The sequence below is a fragment of the Rhamphochromis sp. 'chilingali' genome (assembly GCF_963969265.1).
Source record: "Rhamphochromis sp. 'chilingali' genome assembly, chromosome: 16".
NCBI classification, from domain to species: Eukaryota; Metazoa; Chordata; class Actinopteri; order Cichliformes; family Cichlidae; genus Rhamphochromis; species Rhamphochromis sp. 'chilingali'.
This window is the reverse complement of record NC_137943.1, coordinates 6342072-6363927: the sequence shown is the minus strand read 5'-3', so window position 1 is coordinate 6363927 and position 21856 is coordinate 6342072. Positions and strand designations below refer to the sequence as shown.

Here is a 21856-nt window from a genome sequence, read left to right as displayed (position 1 = left end):
AAGAAAAACCTCCCTTTAAATGCATTTACCTTTAAACCCAATTGCCTACTTTTTCCTTTAAAGAACTTGAGAAGAAAAAAAAGATCATCGACAGCCTGACTTTCAACTGCTGTGTAGTTTAGGCTAACACTGACGTCACCACACCAGGAATAGCAGTAAAAAAGGTTAATAACGTGTCCTTATCTAGTTTCAGACTAGATCAGGACACATTTTTGAAAAACTGTCCAGTGAGCTGTATTTGACCCTTTTCAGTCCATTTCCAAAGACATGCTCGTTAGTTTAACTGGTGATTCTAAATTGGTGTGAGTGTGAGTGGGTGCCTGTCTGTCTGTGTCAGCCCTCAGATGGCGACCGGCCTAGTGTGCACCACACCTCTCACCTAAGATGGTAGAGAAACAATTAAGGAAATACATGGATGATGGATCTCTGTAGCTGTAGTTACAGACACTTTGATTGCCAGATTTTATTCTTCTTTTTCTGTTTTTGTTGACTACTGTTTGGTGAAGTTTCACTATTTAGGTGAGGTCTGAAAAAGGCCTGAATGCTTCTGTTTGGCGCAACACTAGATGGGTACACAAAACTCTGTGTGAGATTAGAACTCGGATATGCATGTCTGCTGCACCGTTATCGATGCATCTGTGTTTTACACTGTGCTATTCATCTTTGTCTCTTAATCTAGGTTGATGTTTGCTCTCTTTCACTTCTATTATGTTTACGAATGTAATTTCATTCTAGACAAAACACAATATGTTCACGCAAAAAGTCCAACAGTTTCCGTGTCTCCTCCTCTCTCAGCACCTCATCCCCCATCAACATGGTAGCATCAGGTGCTGGCGGCTCGTCCTCACCCCTCCCCATGGTAGCCTCTCCAGGGGGAAATCACTCCTCGTCACCCATACACCAGCTTAGCTCTGCGGTGGGGAGCTATGCCACCCTGTCGCCCACCAAGCGCATGCTGCATCACATCGGAGCAGATACCTACAAGATTTCCCACGAGCTGTACGCTAACGCAACCCTGCAAAGGCCTGGTAGCCTGGCAGGTAGAGGTCAAGACACCTTTATGATTACTTTTCTATGTGTGTTTCTGTCAAATGCCATTGAGTCTTGTCAAGTCATTCATTTTCTACTTTTTTCCTGAACATGTAGAAACATTTTCTACATTTGTGGCCTTTTCCCCCTGTAGCTTTGTAAACAAATGTTAACAAATGACTAAAGTTTGTCAAGATTTTATTTCAAATGTATTAGATGTTCTTTGTAATAAATAAGATAAGACCCTCAAATTCAAAATAAAGTTTGCTTTATTTGTTTTTTTAAACATTTCCCCAGCATACAGTATCCCTAATTTATTGTGTATTCTTTTGCTTTCAGGGTAAATGGCTATTTTTTTATTTATGACTAGAGCAGAAGCAGTCCAGTACATGAAAGCATATCTATTAATGCATTTCATCATTTATTTTCATTTGTAGTCGAATTTGTCATTCAGTGTTATCCCACGAGAATATTTTTATAAATCTACACATGCATCCATCTGTCACTATGTCTAACTTCCACCGCCTTGCGTTCTCCAGGGTCCAGAGGTTCCTACAGTAGCCAGCACAGTCACCTGGGCTCCGAACTGCGACCCCTGCAGTCCCCTGAACACCACATCGACCCCATCTATGAAGACAGAGTCTACACCAAACCTAACATTAGAGGACAAGGTGAGATCTGGAGAAGGGAAATACGACGGTTCAGTGTTTGGAGTGTGCCTGTAGAAGATGGGGGAGATGCTTCAGAGTTTTCATGTGACGCATCTACCCCAATTTTGATGAGCAAGCCACTAGACGGGGATAAGAGATGACTGGCAGGAGTGCAAACACTGACTGGACGAAACCCTTATGTGGACAATCAGTTCAAAAGAAAACCAACATAGTGGTTCACTTACTGTGTTATAAAATAGGTCCAACTAAAGAGGGCCTCACCTCTCAAAAGGTGACACTACCAGAATACATTGCATTGGTTAGATAGATAGTGAATGGGAAGTGTGTGTTACAAACATGTACAGTAGCAGTCAGGTAAAGAATATGGAAGAGATGAATTGTGGGAAATGTAGGATCTAGCATTTAGTGCAAGATTGACCCAGAATAGAAGAATAACACTCTGCTTGTGATGCTTTGATTTCAGCTGTGCGTCTCTTCCAAGTGTTCTAACTTGGAGTAATTGTAGTGCTGAATAACTGCAGCACCCACTGTGAGCTGAGACTTCGTTTCTTTTAGCCTGTAGTAACAACCGGCAATTAGTAAATGACTTATTTGAACCTGCAGTAACACTTGGGCTTGATTATACCGTGGCTGCGAAGACGGCCACCAAAACGTCTTCAAACAAGTCCATGACCATAAATAACTGCAGTGTGTAAATCACCCAGGGAATCATCTAGATTTAAAAATCAGTGAGTAACTATGAGAGAAAATATCTTTTATAAAGGAACAGGTCTGTAAAATCCTCACAAAGAGAGCAGGAAAAAGGCACAGCATGGTGCCTCTCAGAAGGCAGGTGTTTTGTAATGGTGTGCTGTTATATTAAAGGCTGATGTACATAAGAGATTTCCTGGTTCCATCTGATCGTGCAGCGCTTTTTTCCCAGATCAGGTAGGCAAATCCAATTGGGGTCTCAATGGCAATTTGTCTCTCAGTCACAGTCTGTTAACTAATTAGTTTCAAGGCTGAAAATTAATCTCAATTAATCCCATGGGCGTTAGCTTGGGTGCTTTGAAATCAAAGCAAATCAACCATGTCCTAAAATGTTGTTGATACTGTGCTGCCAGTTCGGTCGTCTCAACTGTGAACGTTTCCATAAAGAGATGTGCACAGCAAAAAGAGGAAAAATTACTGTCAGTTTCCTTCCAAAATATAGTTTCACTCTGCTAATTAAAAGATCCGAGGTCACTTCTGTCACGCTGGCTCCCCGTACACACGCATAAACTGCTTTGATGCATCGAAATAGCTCGGTCATCATCTCCAGCTGCGCGTGTATGAATGAGAGTCCCGACAGCAGCCAAACGCCACACTGTTTTTCAGATACCTGTTTTTTTTCTTCTGTTGAAGCCTGACTATGTTTCAAGGTCAATTCAAAGAGCATCAATATGATGAGCAGACTTGGAAATTTCACATCACAGGTGAATTTCCTCAGGGCTTGACAAGGTCCCTGTAGTTATCAAGTTGCGCACACACGCACACAAAGAAATGACCCAGCACACCTCCCTCAGGGCAGGCTCAAGACTGTCATGCCCAAATGGTTCCCAAACTGCTGTTTAACGAGAAGATAATTCATGTGTGTGTGTAAAACATGGCAAATGGCCTTCGCTGGTCTGCGTTAAAGTGTTTTGATGTTTTTGCACAAAGTGTGCAACAGCCCTGAGGCTACAGACCCTCGCTATGGAGAATTTATTAGAGCTAGTCTGACAAACTGCAAATGTATTCAATAGTATGAACAGCCAAACTGTCTTTCTTGCCACTCTGCCTTCCATACAATAAATATGAAGCTACAGCAAGCATCAAATTAGCTTCAAATTAGCTCAAAGCTGTTCTTGACGCATTGGAAAACAGCTAGCTTGGATCTCCCCAAAGCTAACAAACTCCTATACCAGCACTTCTAAAGCTAAAAATTGTAAAACTAACGTATTTTTTAAACAAAAGACAAAGAAAGCTAAGAATCTAATATGTGTGCATTTATATTGTTTTCTTGCTGCTGTGCAACTAATCATTTTCAACAAGCAGATTACCCTTATGAATACAGGCTTTCTTAAACATTAGGAGCTAATTTCAGTACCGTGTCCATAGTAAATTTTGAGTGGCTAAATCTTAACAAAGAAGTGTAAAATATTGAGTTTCCAACAGGATGCAACCACCCTTTTCCTTCTAAGCCACACAGACTTTGTAGATCTCTAAAAGGGGGCCGTTTATCACCTGGTGGCCAATATTGCTGTGGTTGGTGGGTGAGTGCACTGCAGGACATGGTGACAGAATAGTGATCTAATGACTGGTGCAATCTGGCTATGCTTTAAAGTGAAGGAGGGAGGTCTGGTGCATGCATGTTTCACGTGTGTTTCTGATTTTCTTATCTGCTTCATTATTTCTGTTTGTTTTCTTTATTTTTTTAATGACTTTTGCTTTTTTTATTCTTTTCTTTCCACTTATTTTTCTGTGTCACTTTCTTCCATTGGTGCTGGTCTTGTGTGCGTATGTGTGTTTGTACATCCTTGTGTTGGTGCTCATGTTTGGTTGCGATCCCCTGCTCCTTGCCCTCCTCGTCTACATCAAATCCCAGTGGTGAACCAGTTGTACCAAGAGGTCCTCAATTATCTGCTCTGTCCCTACGCTCCTCTTTCCACTTTAGCCCCACCCTCCCCCGGTGTCGACCCAATCCCCTTACAGCGAACAGGAAGCCAGAGCGCCACCGCCACCTTCCAGAGAGGCAGCTTTGCCACGGGAGGCGGGGCGGCCGACTACGCCAATCCGTACCGCACTCTGCAGTTCTGTCCGTCGACCGAGTCGCCTTACAGCAAGTCAGGCCCCGCCCTCCCCCCTGAGGCGGCGCTGGGCCGATCCCCATCAGTGGACAGCATCCAGAAGGACCCAAGGTGAGAAAAGACGGCCATTTTCACTTCGAATCAGCTCTGGCTTATTAATGAGACCCTTCGTTCTGCTCCCTTTCCACTTTTCACTAAACTTACTGAGGGCCAGATTCACCAAGTGAAACATGAATTATTAAAGGAAATATCAATAGTATCATTAACCTGAGCAACATTGAGCTTTTTTTAATGAAGAAAAGAGTTTGATTGAAAACCGCAAACGTGGTGTCAGAGCTGGAAGTGCGACATGGCGACACCCACAGTTTGCAGCACATCGGCACATAATTGACTGTCAGGATTTGACAGTGGAGTGCAGAAAAAGACTGGCTGAATCTGGGCTTTAGTATGAGGCACACATCACGCCGCATCTTTCACTGTCCTCTCTAGTTTGCCTGGTGTTGGGGCGTGTTCACACTGTTGTACCAATGCCTGTGCACACCTCTAGGTCCAATTTAAGAGTTTGCTGCTGCTGTTAGGAGTGGAGTGGCTCTCTGTCAGTGGCAATCAGTCACGTTCTGTGCAGCAGGTAGACAAAGTTAATGCGGAAAGTCTGCATGAAGTCGTCTTCTAGACCAGGAGATATCTCTGTATGAGTGTGGATGTCTGAGAGAGAGAGAGAGTGACACATTAAAAAAAAGAGTTAGAGAGACATAAAGAGACAGTGTAATAGCTGTTTTTATCACTCTTTTGTCCTAGTTAAAATGAAGTTTGAAATACTATTCCAATACTGTCTTGGATTTCTCTTTTATTTTTTAGCCTCTTCTTTGTAATGGCTGCACAGACTAGCTGTCAGAAATAGAAGTAGCCTAATTAAAGCTGAACTGTCTGTTTGGGATATGTTAGTTCAGGTACAGGCAGCGGATATGTTTATTTTTCCACAAATTTATTTCTCTAATGAGGAGCTCACTTTCTCTTGAATTGCTTATTGTGAAATTTAGAAACTCAAAACTATCTTTTGTTTCATTAGCTCTCTTTGCTGTTGTTGTCGTCATTGCTCTTACATTCACCCATTGTCCAAGTGTTTATTTCTGTGTGCACATTGCACTCACGTCATTTGTTTGGTCACTCTTTAGCTCTGGCATCATCGTTGTGTACCTTCAACACATCTGCACTGCTACATTTAAAGGGCGGACTTTTGATGCATGGCATTTTGCTTTACGCTCACGACATGCACACGACATGCCGATGTAAGCGGCATCTAAAGTCATACGAGTAGCTTGTTAAAGGGAGGGTCCGGTGTTATGCTACATCTTTCTTACTCTCAAAAAATCCCATTCAAAAAGGCTCAAACTCTTTGTTTGTACCGTCTGACTTTTCTACATTTTCTTTGACACGCTCAGCAGCTGAACACAATAAAGACTTTCAGATCTTTGAAGATAAAAAAAATTGAGGCCCACTATTTTTCTTGAAGCAGCTAGGGACTGTAGCTTCTAGTAAGCAGTATTTTCTATTAATACGTGCAGAAGTATTTAGAACACTGAAGGATAGTGCCCAATACAGCCCCTAAGTCATGAAGTACAATAGGTCCGAGGTTTTTAATAGGTCTTGGAGAACACCCTATCACACAGAAAAAAAATCTCATTGTGGCCAAAAAGAAGATTATACCAGAGCATAGGTTTTCTGCTTTTTGCCTTTTGTGTGGGATTCATTGGCAGTGAGGGAAATATTGAGTAGAAGCAGACTTATTCATTTAACCTGTCCAGGTTCTGGGAGATTGGTCCATTGGTCAGCACAGCCTATAAGTGCACACACGCTACAGTCATACATGCTGGATTGTTCCTACATGTTTTGCGAACACAGAGTTTATGCATCTACTGATGTCTCAAAAATATTGTGAAAAAAAATTATTTTGTTATTTCTTTCAAAAAGGTAAACTTTAAAATACTGTGTAAATGTATGTATATATACATTTAGTACCATTCAAAAGTTTGGGCACACCTTCTCAATTAATGGTTTTTCTTTATTTTTACTACTTTCTGTATTGTAGATCCATAACTGATGACATCAAACATATGAACCAAGATATATGGAATTATGTAGCAAAGAAAAAATTGATAAAAAAAACTGTCTTATATTGTAGATTCTTAAAAGTAGCCACCCTTTGCGTTGCACTGCAAACCCTTGGCCTTCTGTCATTGAGCTTCAAGATGTAGTCACCTGAAATGGTTTTCAGTGCCTTGTCAGCTAAGTAAAGAGAAACGACAGTCCATCATTACATTAAGAACTGAAGGTCAGTCAGTCTGGAAAATTGCTAAAATTTTCAATGTGTGTCCAAGTTCAGTTGCAAAAACCATCAAGCACTATGACGAAACTGGCTCACATGAGGACCATGCACAAGAAAGACCGGCCAAGAGTTGCTTCTGCTTCTGAGGATAAATTCATCCAAGTCATCAGCTTCAAAAATCACAAGTTGGCATCACCTAGGATTAGAACCGAGATAAATGCAGCACAGAGTTCCAGTAGCAGACACATCTCTACATCAACTGTTCAGAGGAGACTGCGCGAATCAGGCCTTTATGGTCAAATAGTTGCTAAGAAAACACTACTAAGGAAAAGCAGCAAGCAGAAGAGATTTCTTTGGGCCAAGAAAAACAAGGAATGGACAGTTAGACCAGTGGAAATCTGTGCTTTGGTCTGATCTTTGGTTCCGCCCGCTGTGTCTTTGTGCGATGCAGAAAAGGTGAACGAACAGTTTCTACATGCATGGTTCTCACTGTGAAGCATGCAGGAGGAGTTGTGATAGTGTGGGGATGTTTTGCTGGTGACACTTTTGGGGATTTATTCAAAATTGAGGGCACACTGAGCCAGCATGGCTAACACAGCATCCTGCAGGAACATGCCATCCCATCCTGTTTGTGTTTAGTTGGACCATTGTTTCTTCAACAGGTTGTGTAAGGGCTGTTTGACCAATAAGGAAAGTGATGGAGTGCTGCATCAAGAGAAGGCCAAGAGTGTGCAAAGCAGTAATCAAAGCAAAGGGTGGCTAATTTGAAGAATCTAAAATATAAAACATGTTTTAAACTTTCACACTTTTTTGTTTACTACATAAATCCATATATGTTCATTCATAGTTTTGATGCTTTCAGTGAGGATGTTGTAAATAGTTATGAAAATGTAAAAAAACAACAACAAAACAAACATTAAATGAGAAGGTGTGTCCAAACTTTGACTGGTAAACCCTTTGTCTTTAAAGTTCCAGCACTGAAGGTTATAGCTCATGAAAACCAGAAATTCAGTACCTCAAATTCTAAGACTACTTTGAGCTGAGTACATAATTCAAACAGTATAAATACTGTGTATGTCTCGTTCTACTTCAGTAAAGACAATTACGATCACCGGGGAAACTGCTGACTTAACAGTTGTTCTAATGATCGACAACCTCGACTTGGAGGGTACACTGCAGAAGGTCATTGCTGAAAAGGCTGGCTGTTCAGAGTGCTGTATTGAAGTGTATTAATGGAAAGCTGACTGGGAGTGGAAAGTGTGTTAGGACTAGCTGCACAATGCACAATCAGCAGAGATGCCTGTAGCTATAAGAGGATTGTCAAGAAAAGAGCTTCAAAGATTCAAGAAATTTGAAGAACTTCACAAGGAGTCAATTCAACAGGTTTCAGTGCATCAAGAGGCAACATGGAAAGACATCTGCAAGCTACCAGAGCTATGCAGAAAAAGAACTGGATTCTAGATCTGTTGAGGTCCTGGAGTCTGGAGAAAGAGTGGTGTTTGAAGTCCAGTGTGAAGTTTCGGCAGTCTGTGATCATCTGGGATACCATGTCATCTGCCGGTGCTACGGTCGGGTTGGTCCACTGTGTTTTATCAAGTCCAAAGTCAACATAGCCATCTACCAGGAGATTTCGGAGCACTTTGTTCTTTCATCTGTTGACAAGCTTTATGGAGATGCTACAGATGAGCAGAAGGCCACTGCCAAAGCAACCTGAGCTTCAACAGTCCCTCAGCAGTGCCACAAGCTTACATCCATGCTACGCCACACTGATAAAGTAATTCATGGGGAAGGAGCCAAAACCAAATATTGACTAAAGAAATAAAGATGCTTTTAAGAAGTTTGACATTTCTGTATTGTAAATCGTTTTTTGGATTAATCGTTGGAAATATTCTAACTGTATTTCTGATTTTCATGAGCAGTAGCCTTCAAAAGTAAAATATGTAGCACTTCCATAAGCTGACATAGTTACCCAAAATACAAAGCATATGGTTAACGTCTCATTTAAATCTAACTAAATAAACCCAGCTTACACGGAACAGGCTCCGGAATGCTTGTCATTTTCTCACTCGTTAGCTACTGTGTAACCAGTCCTGCTTAGCTTTAATGAATCTGCCATCATTCAACAGCTAAGTTGACCTAAAAATTATTTAAACCCTTAAGCTATACGGTATTTATGCAACCACCAATAGCTAAATTTCTGAAAGCAACAAGGGCTTACCTTGTTTCTTTTGTCCGGAGACCCTCTCTTTATCTGACATACTCGCCATTTCCCAACCATCTGCTCCAAGTGCATGTTCTCCACCCTGCCCACATCCTCTATTGCCTGATAACAAAATGTTAAGAGAGAAAGATGAGTCTACTGGCTACAATTTTGATTTCTATTGATTACTATTAATTATCGCTATTATAACAGGTATTGAATAATTTGTTACCAGACAGTCGACATATACCTCTCTCTTGTTTCTCTCTGCCTGTCCCCCCTCGATAGGTACGACCCCGAATTCCTTGTGTGGAATCAAAATCAAGCCGAGCAAAGAATGACAAAGTAATCCAACTATTTATTTATACTATTGTACATTCTGTCTATCTTACCTTTGTCTCATTCACTGAATCTTTCCATCCTCTCTATATGGCACCACTATCAGAAACAGATGTTAATGTTAATGGCAGCATGACAACATTTCATATATGCATTGTCACCCATTTAGCACTGCATTAAGCAGGAATCGCTTTTATTCTTAGTGTTACTTGGGTTCTAAATTGGAGAGCAGATCAGGATTTAATCACGTCATCACATAACATGAGCAAAGAAAGACAAGAAAATGATATCGCTAACCAAATATCGATTGCTTTGCGTGCAATTTGTAGGTATTTGGCTATCAGAGCCTCTTTTACATTGTCAACATTCCTCATTCTCTCCATTGGCTTTTCATGTCTCCATCCATACCTTCATGAGTTTATCTATCTGTTAGTTTATTTGGCCGTTCATTTGTCTCCATTGTCTGTCTGAATCATCTCTGAAGTGACTTTGTGTCAAGTGTATTCACGTGGCTTGCCCGGTTTTCATTTTCGCACCTGTTTTTGTATTTTGTTTTAATGGTGCTGATCTTTTCATCTCTGGAATGCAAACAGATCTGTTTTCATGAATACATGAGTTTTCCTTTATTCCTGAAAATTACTGAAGCACCACCATTAATCTTGAACTCAGTGAAGCCAAAAGCCAAAAATATTCAATTTCCAACAAGTGCTTATAAATATCCCTGCTAGCCTGTGTGGTTTTATGAGTTGTCCAAGCACTTTTGTTTTTTCACATGTCTCCTTTTAAAGAGGGCTGTCGATCCATTTAATAATGTGCCACTATGTTTCACTTAAGAACATATTTCATAAACTAATGTACTAACCAGATATGTAAAATCAACTAACAGTACTGACACAGACAACATTAGCTCACTCTTCAGAATGTGAAATGCCAGTGATTTTCTTATCAGTGCCAGTCAGGGTGTTATTGTCCAAACCAATACAAGAATTTAATGCTGCTCTTGGAAAATCCCTTATAAAGGATTCAAATTCACAAGCTAAGCTCACTGAACTAGACTAGACTTTATTTACTGTATATGTTTGAGGAGATGAATCAACAGATTAGTAGTTTTATTGTGTTATGTTGAATCATGTCAAAATGAAATGAGCCCAGTGAATTAATGAACCAATGGAATTGAGAACATGAGTCCATGGGCTTCTGTCAGTGAAAACAGAAAAGACTGGATCAGTAAACATCACTGGCTGCACATAAGCAAAAAAGTAAGGTTTCTAATTTAAATGCATACAATGTAGCAGAAATATTGTGTTTTGAACAGGATACGAAGTGAACCCGACACAAATCTCACTCTAAGCTGAACTCAAAAGTTGGAGCAGTTTATAATGTGTATACTGTGCTGTGAAAAGTTGCATATTTGTCACACTTGTATGTTTGCAGCGTAAAAAAATATACCCCCTTAAATTATGAATGAATTGGAATTAACCAAACTTTTTTGGAAAGTTGAGTTTAATTTCATTAGCCACTTCTAGGTCTAATAACTGCCAGACCTGTTAAATCAAGAAATCATTTAAATAAAAACTGTCAACATAAAGTAGTAAAGATCTTAAAAAAAAACAGCATCATCCCACAATCATAAGAATCTCCAGATGTTTGGGACTCCAGTAAGAGCCATTATCCACAAGGGAGAAGACTCTGTTTCCAGCAGTGGCCATCCTACCAAAAATACCTTAAAGAGCACATTCCCTCCTCCAGGAGGTTACAAAAGAACCCAGAACAACATCTATAGAACTGCAGGCCTGACTCGCCACAGTGTTCATGATTCAAGAATGAGAAAGAGATTTGGCAAATGCTCAAAATGCTCAAAAACCATCCAGTATGGCTGAAATAAAACAATTCTGCAAGGAAGAGTGGGTCAAAATTCTTCCACAGTGATGTGAAAGACTTATTGACAGTTATTGATCACTTGATTGCAGTTCATGTTGCCAAGCGTGGCACAGCTGGTAATTAGGTTTAGGGAGCAATTACTTTTTCACAGCAATGTATAACTATTAATTTTGAAAAAGGTTAAATGTTAAATCAAATGTCAATTCTTTGGTTTGAGACTTTGGAAGCCTCAGGTTTTCAAACATTAAAACTGAAACTGAAACTGTCATAAACACGAATCCATTTACCACAGTTTGTGACAACTGTATGCCACTGCATGTTATACTTGTATAACTATGCACGTGACCAATAGAAGATCTTGAGAAATAAAAGATCTTGAATCTTTCTTTCTGTCTAGCTGGTAGGCAAACATCCAGCAGTCATAGTAGGAACATAATAATAATAATAATAATAGAGTATAAAAAGAAAAAAATAAACGTGCCCTTTTCTTCCTGCACACGTCAGCTACACTACAATCAGCAGATATGAGTTTATATGCTGGGAGAAGGAAAGGGCAGTTTACAACTTTTGAGGGTTGAAGGTACGGAAAATGTTTTTGTAGCACAAAAGGACAAGAGCACGATGGTAAAGTGCAAACTGGATAACTGTATTATACTGCTAACAGAATTTTTAACTCTCTGCATACACAGACAGCATGCTAACACAAAGCTAGCAAAGAGCCGAGAGTGATGTTAACGCTGACAGTATGCTGAACCCCAGCCCAGCAGCCAGAGCCTAACTAGTAACAAAGGCAGTGATGGCTCAGGCTCGTAGATTTGAAGCATCATTTCTACCTGTAGATGTTTACTCTTATCACTTTGAAGTCTTTTAGGGCTGGTTTTAATTTATTTTGTCTGCTTTGTTTTCAGAATTAAAAATTAAAACAAAGATCTTGTGTGTCCTCATTAGGATGAAGAATTGTGTTGGTGTGTGGCACTGTAGTCCAATCAGTTATCATTAAGGAACAAATATTAACTGTATTCTTAACAGTAGGGTCTTTACCTTACAATCCAAATGGCCTTGAGGCAACTGTTGTTGTAAATATAACTGAATTAAATTGAATCATTGGTAGTTAGTGATGTAGTGTTACAGCTGCCAAAGAAAGCCTCTGCTCTTATAAAAACACATCAGGCAGGCTTATTTGCACCTGAACACACAACTTCTGGAGCAGAACATGTCCTTTGGGCAGACAAGACCAAATTGGTCAAATTTGTTCATATGGTGCTTGGTGTTGCATGTTTGGCCAACACCAAGCACCATATCAACACAAACTCCTCAAACACAAACAGCACAGTGGTGGAGGGGTAAGAATTTGGCTTGTTTTGCAGCCACAGGACGTGATGACCTTGCAGTGGTCCATTAGACCAACAGGACAATGATCCAAAATACAGCAGCTAATCAAGGTGTTGCAATGGTCCAGTCAAAATCCATATCACAACCTGATTGAAATATTGTCCATAAACGAATACCCACAATCCTCTTCTACAGTGTTAAGGTTAGAGAGACAAATAAAATCAGATAGAAAACACTGATTTCAAATTATTGGCGCTAAAGATGGTCCTACAAATGACTGACTCATGTGGTGTAATTAGTTTTCGCATACTGGATAGACTCCAGTCAAAAGTTTCCTTTTCGCCTGACCATATAAAGTCATCATTAAGATTTTTCATCATAATTTTCAGAGTTAATACTTTCCTTCTCGTCTTCTACAAAATCAGCTTCAGTAATGAAAACTATTTGATTTTTGAAGGCATGAAAATAGAATTTACATGAAAATGAAAAAGAGATCAAATAATTTGTTGCACTGATACTATCTGTAGTGACATAAATGAGGAAACGCTCATTAAACTATCTTTATACTCTAAAAGATTCAAACAAATTTCATTTACCTGATTTTTCAAGCCGTTCGCCAGCGTAATCTGGCAAATCAAGACATGTTACTGTAGAGACAGCATCTTATGTACTCCAACGCACTTCCTCCCTTAGGCTTCTGGTAATTTATGGAAACATTCATGCTAACACGAAGACAGATTTGTAAGAGACAGGATCTGACCTGATCCTAAAAGTGCCTGATTTTATTTCATGCTCTCCTGCACACTGAGAATCTCTGATCCATACTCAGTTACATGGATAAGATGGACTCTGTGTGTTTGTATGTGTGCTTCTCAGCTTTGCCTGACATCTCCTGACCTTTCGTTCATCTCGTCCAGCTTCAATAGGCCAGTCAGTCAGCCATGCTATCACACCCTCACGCACACCAACAGTATCTTTGTAACCCAAACTTACACACACACGCACACAAACGCGCACACACACACACACACACACACACACACACACACACACACACACACACACACACACACACACACACACACACACACACACACACACACACTTACACACTTTTTCTCAAATTTTCTCCCTGCCTCAGTTTCTGTTCTCCTTCCCATCAAGTCAACTTCTAACTTTTTTCCTATACTGAAACTACAAAGATGTCACCCAGACATAAACAAGCACACATAGATTTAACTTGCAACTGCTTTAATGTGTAAGTGGGTTTGTGCCACAAAAAAACTAATTCATCAAATACAAATAGATTTCTTCTCAACCATAAATGATATATAAAGGATAGACATAGCCTTGATGTTATTGTTTTGGCCTTCGGCATGTTTTTCTTGTTTGAAGCTAGATGTTTCCATATCTGGATTTAGAGTGGACCGATAACTTTTTAGACCAGATTGTCAAGATGAATCCAAACTCTATGGATGCATCATATAGACACAAATGTCTCCTCTAACTATTGCAGTGTTTTGGTTACCATGGTATTGTCCTGAGTGGTAGTCTACCACAAAGTGAGATAAAGGGGTTAGTGAGGTATGTTGGCCTTAAAATCAGAATTATCGATGTCACAAAGGTGCTTTTTCTGTTGCAAGAGTAGATCCCCATAACTTATGCTCAACACATAACTTGGTCTGGAATGAGATGAGAAAACTAATCAGTTACATTTGTAGCACATGTATGATCAAGAATACCTATTCAGTCAGTAAAATTAGTTGCACTTTTATCTGGTGACAAACTAAAACAATTTCCACACCTCATTTTTTTAGGCTACGGGACAGAGTCAGAGCTGAACACACTGAGCAATCTTTAATGTTTTGTGCATGCAGTTTAAAGTGTGAGAGCTCTAATGTGGAGCTGTCATGTTAGAAATAAACAGGAGCACTGAGAGCACACTGAGTCAAATCACTAGATTTGAATTCTTGCAGCACCACTGTCTTCTCTCACTTTCATTTTACTCCAGAGTACACATCTCTCTTGTAGCAGCTCTTGTGTCTGTTGTCTTTTTCCACTCATCGATCCAGTTTCTGCCACTTATCTAGGTCACAGGAGCCTGTAGTAGTCTGTACAGACTGGTGCAGTGTCTACATCACTGCTGAAGCTGCACCAGTCCATCTGTAAGTCTCCTGCTCCACTCTTCCCTCACTCATGAACAAACCCCCAAGATACTTGGTGCAGTAACTTGTTCCCAACCCAGAGTAGGCACTTGTTGACTGAGGACCATGACCAAAGTCCACAGACCACATGTAAACTGGTTGGTTAAACTCCCACACACGCTCAAATATCCTCAAAAGGATGAGGAGCCGATCCAGTATTCCACAGCGAGGATGAAAAAATGCATTGTTTCTGTAGAATTCAATGTCCAACTAACTGCATGGACCTTCCTGTGGAGGCTGAGAAGTGTGATCCACCTAAACACACTGGAACACTCTCTCCATTCCATCTTCTTAATGGGGGAAACACCACCCTGTCCAAAGCCACAGTCACTCATTTCCACACATTGTTGCAGGAGTTTAAACCGTTAAAACCAATGTTAGCACAAATGGTCCTGCCACTTTTAGGTCAAACTTTTAAAAGTTTAAAAGAACCCAAATGTAATAAAATGTCTGTTTTCTGTAGAGCTCCATAACACTCACTCACTCTGTCTTCTCTCAACCAACCAGCAGGACTGCTGTGTGATTATTGTAATGACCCTAATATCACTGAAAAACGCAGAGTCGCTGCTTTCAGGAAATGTTGGAATTTTTTCAATTAAGCAAATGGTTCAGGAGGCTCCGGAGTGACAGATGTTGGAAAAAAAAAACTCTGCAAAACACCTGTCTAAAGGTTAGGCTTTAGAGGGTTAACTACATTAGTGACCTTATCCCCAGTGATGGCGTGAGCCCCCTTATAAACATCCTTACGTTTGAACACGGTGTTTGTTATGGGCAAACAGTGGTTAGCACAGAAATCCAACAACAAAACAGAATTTGGGCTCAGGTGAGGTGGGTCATTTCTCACAATCAGACTCCTCCAGGTCAGGCTATCATTGTGCATATTAAAGTCCCCCAGTAGGACAATGGGATAACCAAATGGCTCAATTTCAGGCACCCAACTCAGGAAAGCAAAGCTGCCAGGAAATCTGAGCACTCTGAACTGTCATTTGGCAAGTAAGCACAGTCAACAGTCAAGACCCTCAGGATCTGTTTCCTTATCCAAAGGCAAACCTGGGGGATACAAGTATATCCATTCCTGCTCACAGCCTCTCACCAAAGTCTTAGACCAAATGCAATTCACAGTACCATTATAGAAGAAAAACCATACCTCGTCCTAGGGGTCACTGGGGCCAGAACCCTGGAGATGGCCCTTGGGGTAAAAGCACGTCGGTGAGGATCAACAACTTTTGGGGTCATAGGATTTTGCCTTTGCCTTTTTAAATTGGTTCCACAGTCAGATCCACGCCTGTCTTCAAAACACCAAGGTTTGTTTTTTTGTGAAGGAGTCGCTGTCATGACGCCATTAAATCAGCGGTCTCCAACCTTTTTTGCGCCACGGACCGGTTTATGCCCGACGATATTTTCACAGATCGGCCTTTAAGGTGTCGTGGATAAATACAACAAAATAAAACTAGTACTGGTACCGAAAAAATGAAGATTTATTCATAACACACGTGAAAAGACCCAGGAAAACCGAGTTAACGATAACAAAATAACGCTGAAAGCCGATAAAAACCCTGAAAACCACACATTTCACACCTGAGCCTCAACTCTTGCGGCCCGGTACCAAACGACTCACGGACCGATACCGGTCCGAGGCCCGGCGGTTGGGGACCGCTGCATTAAATGACCAATCGGTGTCATGTAGTAGACAATGACACCATTTATTATATACAGTTTATGGTTTTAACAGAACAAATGATAACTTTTATAGAGCATTTAATGCTAGGCTCTTTTTACCACACCGCAGTAGTGTGAGACATAATTCCATCTTCATTGTTTGCTCTTTCATAAAGAACAGATGACATTAAATGTTTTAAAGAGACAAACATCATCCCGGTTTGCTGTGTTTAAACATTCTTGATCAGTTACTATACAAAGAGCTACACCCATCAGCTGAATTTGATGTGGGCAGCTCCGCATGTGTTTCTGGTTTTTTTTCTCTGGTGCTAACGAGTACAACACTGGAGCTTGCGCTGCTGAATTCCCTTTTTCTATAAATACACTGTAATGTTTTGCTGTTAATCAGCCGCCTGAAGTTGTGCGATGCCCTGCTGAAAAGTTAATGCAGTGAATCAGCGCCGTTGTCAGTGTGTTTCAAATTCTCTTTCTTCTTTTCCTCCTTTCTTCCTTTTCTATCAGTTTACTCTGCAGGTTTCTACCTGTCGCTCCGTGTCTGCCTGTATTTCTGTTTGTCTTTCGGGGGTTGAGTCATCAGACGAATCTCCATTTCCCCCACTGACAATCCTCAGTAGGAGTGCACACACAAACATACCGACACAAATCACATAGTTCACTCTCTGCTTTCAAATCACTCTATTCCTCAAAAATCCTGACTCACAGGAAATCCTTTCAGCCCGATATGGCAGGGAGCATCATCTGCCTGCAGCCCTCACATCACAGCGCCTCGCCCCGCTTTCTGAATACATAATTCATAGATAGCTTATTTATTTACCGATTTTAATTGTTGGGTTGCCTGCAGCCTGACATCTCGTATTGTGGTGTAAATGTTTTGGATGTGGGTGACATGATCACGCACAGAGCCACACACACTCGCACACATACCTACGCAAGTGCTGATGCAAGATACCCCACCTGGATGGTTAGGAACAAAGAGGGGATTGATGGTTCAACGGTACTTTGTCCCAGTCCACTGAGTCGCCAAATGAAATGTTAGGCTCTCGGGAGTCAGGCACATGCGCACAGATGCAGGCGCAGGTCCATTTACACAGATGTATCTACATATGTGCATAAGATGAATTTTCACAATATATACTGTGTATACTACTAGTTTTTAGACAAATCTTTGGATTTGTGGAATCTGCTGGGTCAAATCTGTCCTTGTAGGAAGAGCTCCACACAATCAGGAGTCTTTCTTTTGCTTCTTCATTATTCAATAAAATTTTTGAATTACAGTGCATAGTGCTTTCATTACCTATCTTTATTATTGATATACTTGAGAATCGGTAAAAGCTAAGGCAGAATTCCACATATTTATAAGAGCCTACTTTTAAACTCACGTCACTCAGTTCACTTTTCAGTTCTGGCAGAATTTCGTGTCTTCCACAAAAGCATTCGTCTCCAAATATGTTCTATATTCTTTTCTTAACTCTAACATTAAAACAGTGCAAACATTCCCTGCATGAACACTTTTGCCTGAAGTTCACAGATGGCTCAGTAGTATTTGCTCACCCCGCTGTGATGTTGTCACACAGTGTTTGGGACTGGGAGCACCATATTCTCTTGTGTTCTCTTTTCGGAAGAAACACACACAGAATGAAAGCGAGAGGGAGTAAAAACTTGTACAGCTCTGGGCTAAAGTTAGTGAATGAATGAACCATAATAGTACAGCTTTCTGGGGCAGAAAACCCTCCCACAGGAGACGGGCCTGACTCGAGTTTTTCTGCAACTGTAGGTAGAGTATTTTAGTGTCGGCTTCTTTCGGCGCACTTTTAATGACATCTTATATCATCTTTATGTTGTATGGGACACCCATGCCCCATACAGTACATAGACTATTTATAAAAGGGACATCATCCAGTGGTTTATAAATGCCCATTTTTGAGCCTTGCATAGATGCATTCCTACTAATTAGTGCTAAGCAATCGGAAAAAACAAACAAACTTGAATTTCGTTCATAAAACTGCTGCTCAGAATTCTTGGATTCTGTTGATACAGTGAATCACACAGTAAACCCTTTTATCTGTCAGACATAGTGTTCAGTTTAGAGAGTTGAATCATAACTTAAAACTTTAATACAGTTTAAAAAGATGTTGTATAAAACCCCATGCTACTGTATAGACTGTAAATAAATGATGGAAAGCGGCAGTGTGACATCACTTTGCATTCCACATTTTGAAGCTTTAGCCTTAGGATTTTGGCCAAAAACATGTTTCTTTATTATTATTATTGTTGTTGTTGTTGTTGTTGTTGTTGTTGTTGTTGTTGTTGTTGTTGTTGTTGTTGTTGTTGTTGTTGTTGTTGTTGTTGTTGTTGTTGTTGTTGTTGTTGTTGTTGTTGTTGTTGTTGTTGTTGTTATTATTATTATTATTATTATTATTATTATTATCCGATTGTTAAGTGATGACGTGACGAATCCTACTTCCGGGCCTAAAGTAGTCTGCGTTTAATATGGCTTTTGTGTTGTTAACATGTTTAATGTTATGTATTTTCTTCTATTTAATCTCAAAAAGCTCCTAAAACAGTCAGTGATCACTGTTGACCTCCCTCGGCTTTTATTACCGCTAATCATTTATTTAAGCTCAGTTTTTAAAACCTTAGGATGTAACTACAGCCCAGCCCATGCAGCAGTATATGAATGACTAACCTCGTATTGTGGATGGATTATCTCAGTTGTTCTCCTGGCTGAAGTTTGGTCCTTTTACAGCATCCTGCCATGCAATTACATTTGTTCCTGACCACCGAGAACACTCACGGTAACTTTTATCAAGTGGAAAAAAAGTTAGCTTGTTTATATTATCCTAACATCATTATATACCAGCTAGCCCAACTTCAGTAACCCTACAAACGTCACTGCTGTTTAGTTTTCTGTCTTCATTTATGCTGGAAGTGATAACAGAGCTGTACATTTTAATTTGTTTCCAAAACCCCGCAGTCAGGACATGCTATATTGTATTTAGATAGAAGCTAGCGAGCTAACTCCCTGCTAACTTCTAACTCCGTTAAATGTCATAAATTCCGTTTTCATGGATGCCTGGATGTAGGGCTGAACGATATATCGCATTTGCGATAATATCGCGACATGATCAAGTGCAATTTTCTAACCGCAAAGGCTGCGATTATACTCTGGACATGTCCAAATTCATGGGCTGCATCCTCCTGAGGCCGCATTTGTAGACCGATTACGTCACAGCGACGCGCCGAAGGCTGTCCAAATTACTACCATATCCCAGAATTCATAGCGCGACCCAGCCAAACTCCAGTTTCCAACAATGGCGGCCGCTACTAAGTTTTAAAATTACTCATACTAATCTTTCTGGGTCACAAAATAAACTTTTAAAATATTTTCAGGCGAGAAAGTAGTTGTGTAAACATCGAATATCTGCTCGGTTTATCAAGATATCCCATATTTGCAAAAGTGCTTCGACGTTTTCAGAGGCGTCTGCTACCCACCAGCTCGACAGCTAGCCGGGAGCTCGAGGGTTACTGATGCGGCCGAGAACGGCACAACTCCCGGCACATCATTTTCAGATCACCGCGGAGTTTCGCTGCTCGGGTTAAACGTAATATATAAGTCACTTAGACAACCTAAAAATGTTATTGTTGGGCTTTTTTCAGTGTTTTGTTTGTTCGTGAGTAAATCGGTTTGGCTGAGATTAAAGTTATTAGATTAGATAAAATAAAACTTTATTAATCCCCCGGGTGGGTTCCTCCTTGGTTTTCACACAGCTGACTAAACGTCAAACAGAAAACTTATTAAACAGAAGTATGAGACAGTCGAGAATTTACGCCAGTGTCTGGTTATATTTTAGATAGCAAGAAGCAGACGGCCGAGTTTATTAAACTCCACCGAGACAGCGGTGACGCTAATCAGAACTAGCCTTCTGATTCAGAAGGCTAGACCGTCCAATTTCACGCCTTTAAATTTTAAAGGCGTGTTTGTGTGTGTGTTTATACAATTGCTATTATGTTTGCACTTTATGTGTAATGTTACTGACTGCAGAGATCAGTAAGATGTGTGTATTTTTTATTTATTAGTTTTATTTATTTAATATTATTTTTTAATTGAATGACTGTCTAGTAGTTCACAGATGTCGAAAAACTGAGTGTGGTAAAGCCACTGATTTTGTTTATGTATATTTCTGCAATCTGCACATTGTACTGACTTTCATTTTAATGTTTACACCAGGGTTCCTTGTCAGCACTTTATGCTCAGATGTTTGTAAGCTAAAAATAAACTATTGTGTATGTTCAAATATACTGTTGTGATTGAAGAAGTTAAATAAAAATGTCAGTCATCAATTCATGCATCACCTCATGTCATCATAACAGAGGTCTGTCTTCCAGGAAAGAACAGTTTAAAATTAATGTAATATAGTATTGGCCATACTATATGATGTATTGCTTGTCTTTGTTTAATAATACAGAAGACAAAGACCTTAAAAAATAATCGCATATCGCATCGCAATCGCAATATTGGGGCAAAAAATCGCAATTAGATTATTTTCCATAATCGTTCAGCTCTACCTGGATGTTAAACTCAATTGTTACACCTGGTAGAGCAGAACGCTGATCATTTTATTAAAGATGAAAGACTTTAGACAGTTTTTCAACTCTCAGTAATGCAATAGTGATCGTTTGATATATGGACCTGCAGCGGAGTTTAGGTCCAGACACGGCTAGTGACGTCAGACTGAACAACCGGATTATTATTATTATTTGTGCTAGAGTTCCCACATTTGACTAGCAAGGAGGAGTGCTAAATTATCATTATCAGCTAACACTAGCAAGCTTAAGCAAGCATCCAGCAACTTGACATGGATGTCTGCTAATTAGTCCTAAGTTACAGACTAATAAAATACCAAAACTGAAGCACGAACTGGACATATTGTAGCAAATAGCAAATCACAGAATTTGTCAGATAATTGTAATTAAAATGATCCCAAGGGCTCCAACAGCTGAAACACTGAGGATAGCTCCAGTTCAGTTCAGTTGTATTTATATAACTCCAAATCACAACAACAGTCGCTGTAAGGTGCTTTAAGCTAGTTCAGGGACTTGAATTACTGAAAGTGAGTCCTAGCAGATGGCCACCAATTATAGCTCCCTGTTTCAGCACAAGAGTCAGTCAGAGTAACCACACCCTTAACTTTAAGCTTTTGCCATTATCCAGATGAAGGATTTATGAAGATACAAACTATCTATTTAGGCCAAAGCTATATTTAGAAATTTTGAACATGCTTGTTAATGCCGTTAAGTTGGGCTTTCTTTACATGGGAGTCTATGGGAATTGACTGGCTTTTAGATTTAGCCTCAGGTGGTCATTTGAGGAATTACAGCCGTTACAA

The 21856-nt window shown here is 40.1% G+C and overlaps 1 protein-coding gene across 14 annotated transcripts in view; it reads left to right on the top strand.

The window, feature by feature from the left end:
* Positions 1–21856, top strand: part of ctnnd2b (catenin (cadherin-associated protein), delta 2b) — a 234192-nt gene that overhangs the window by 145444 nt on the left and 66892 nt on the right. For 8 of the 14 annotated variants that reach the window (XM_080861368.1, XM_080861365.1, XM_080861366.1 and 5 more), the window contains 4 exons: positions 796–1046; positions 1569–1700; positions 4375–4618; positions 9322–9378. In XM_080861368.1, coding sequence (XP_080717494.1) covers positions 796–1046; positions 1569–1700; positions 4375–4618; positions 9322–9378 — 684 coding nt within the window. The remainder of the gene's footprint in view (positions 1–795; positions 1047–1568; positions 1701–4374; positions 4619–9321; positions 9379–21856) is intronic. The other 6 variants (XM_080861361.1, XM_080861367.1, XM_080861363.1 and 3 more) reach the window with 3 other exon arrangements.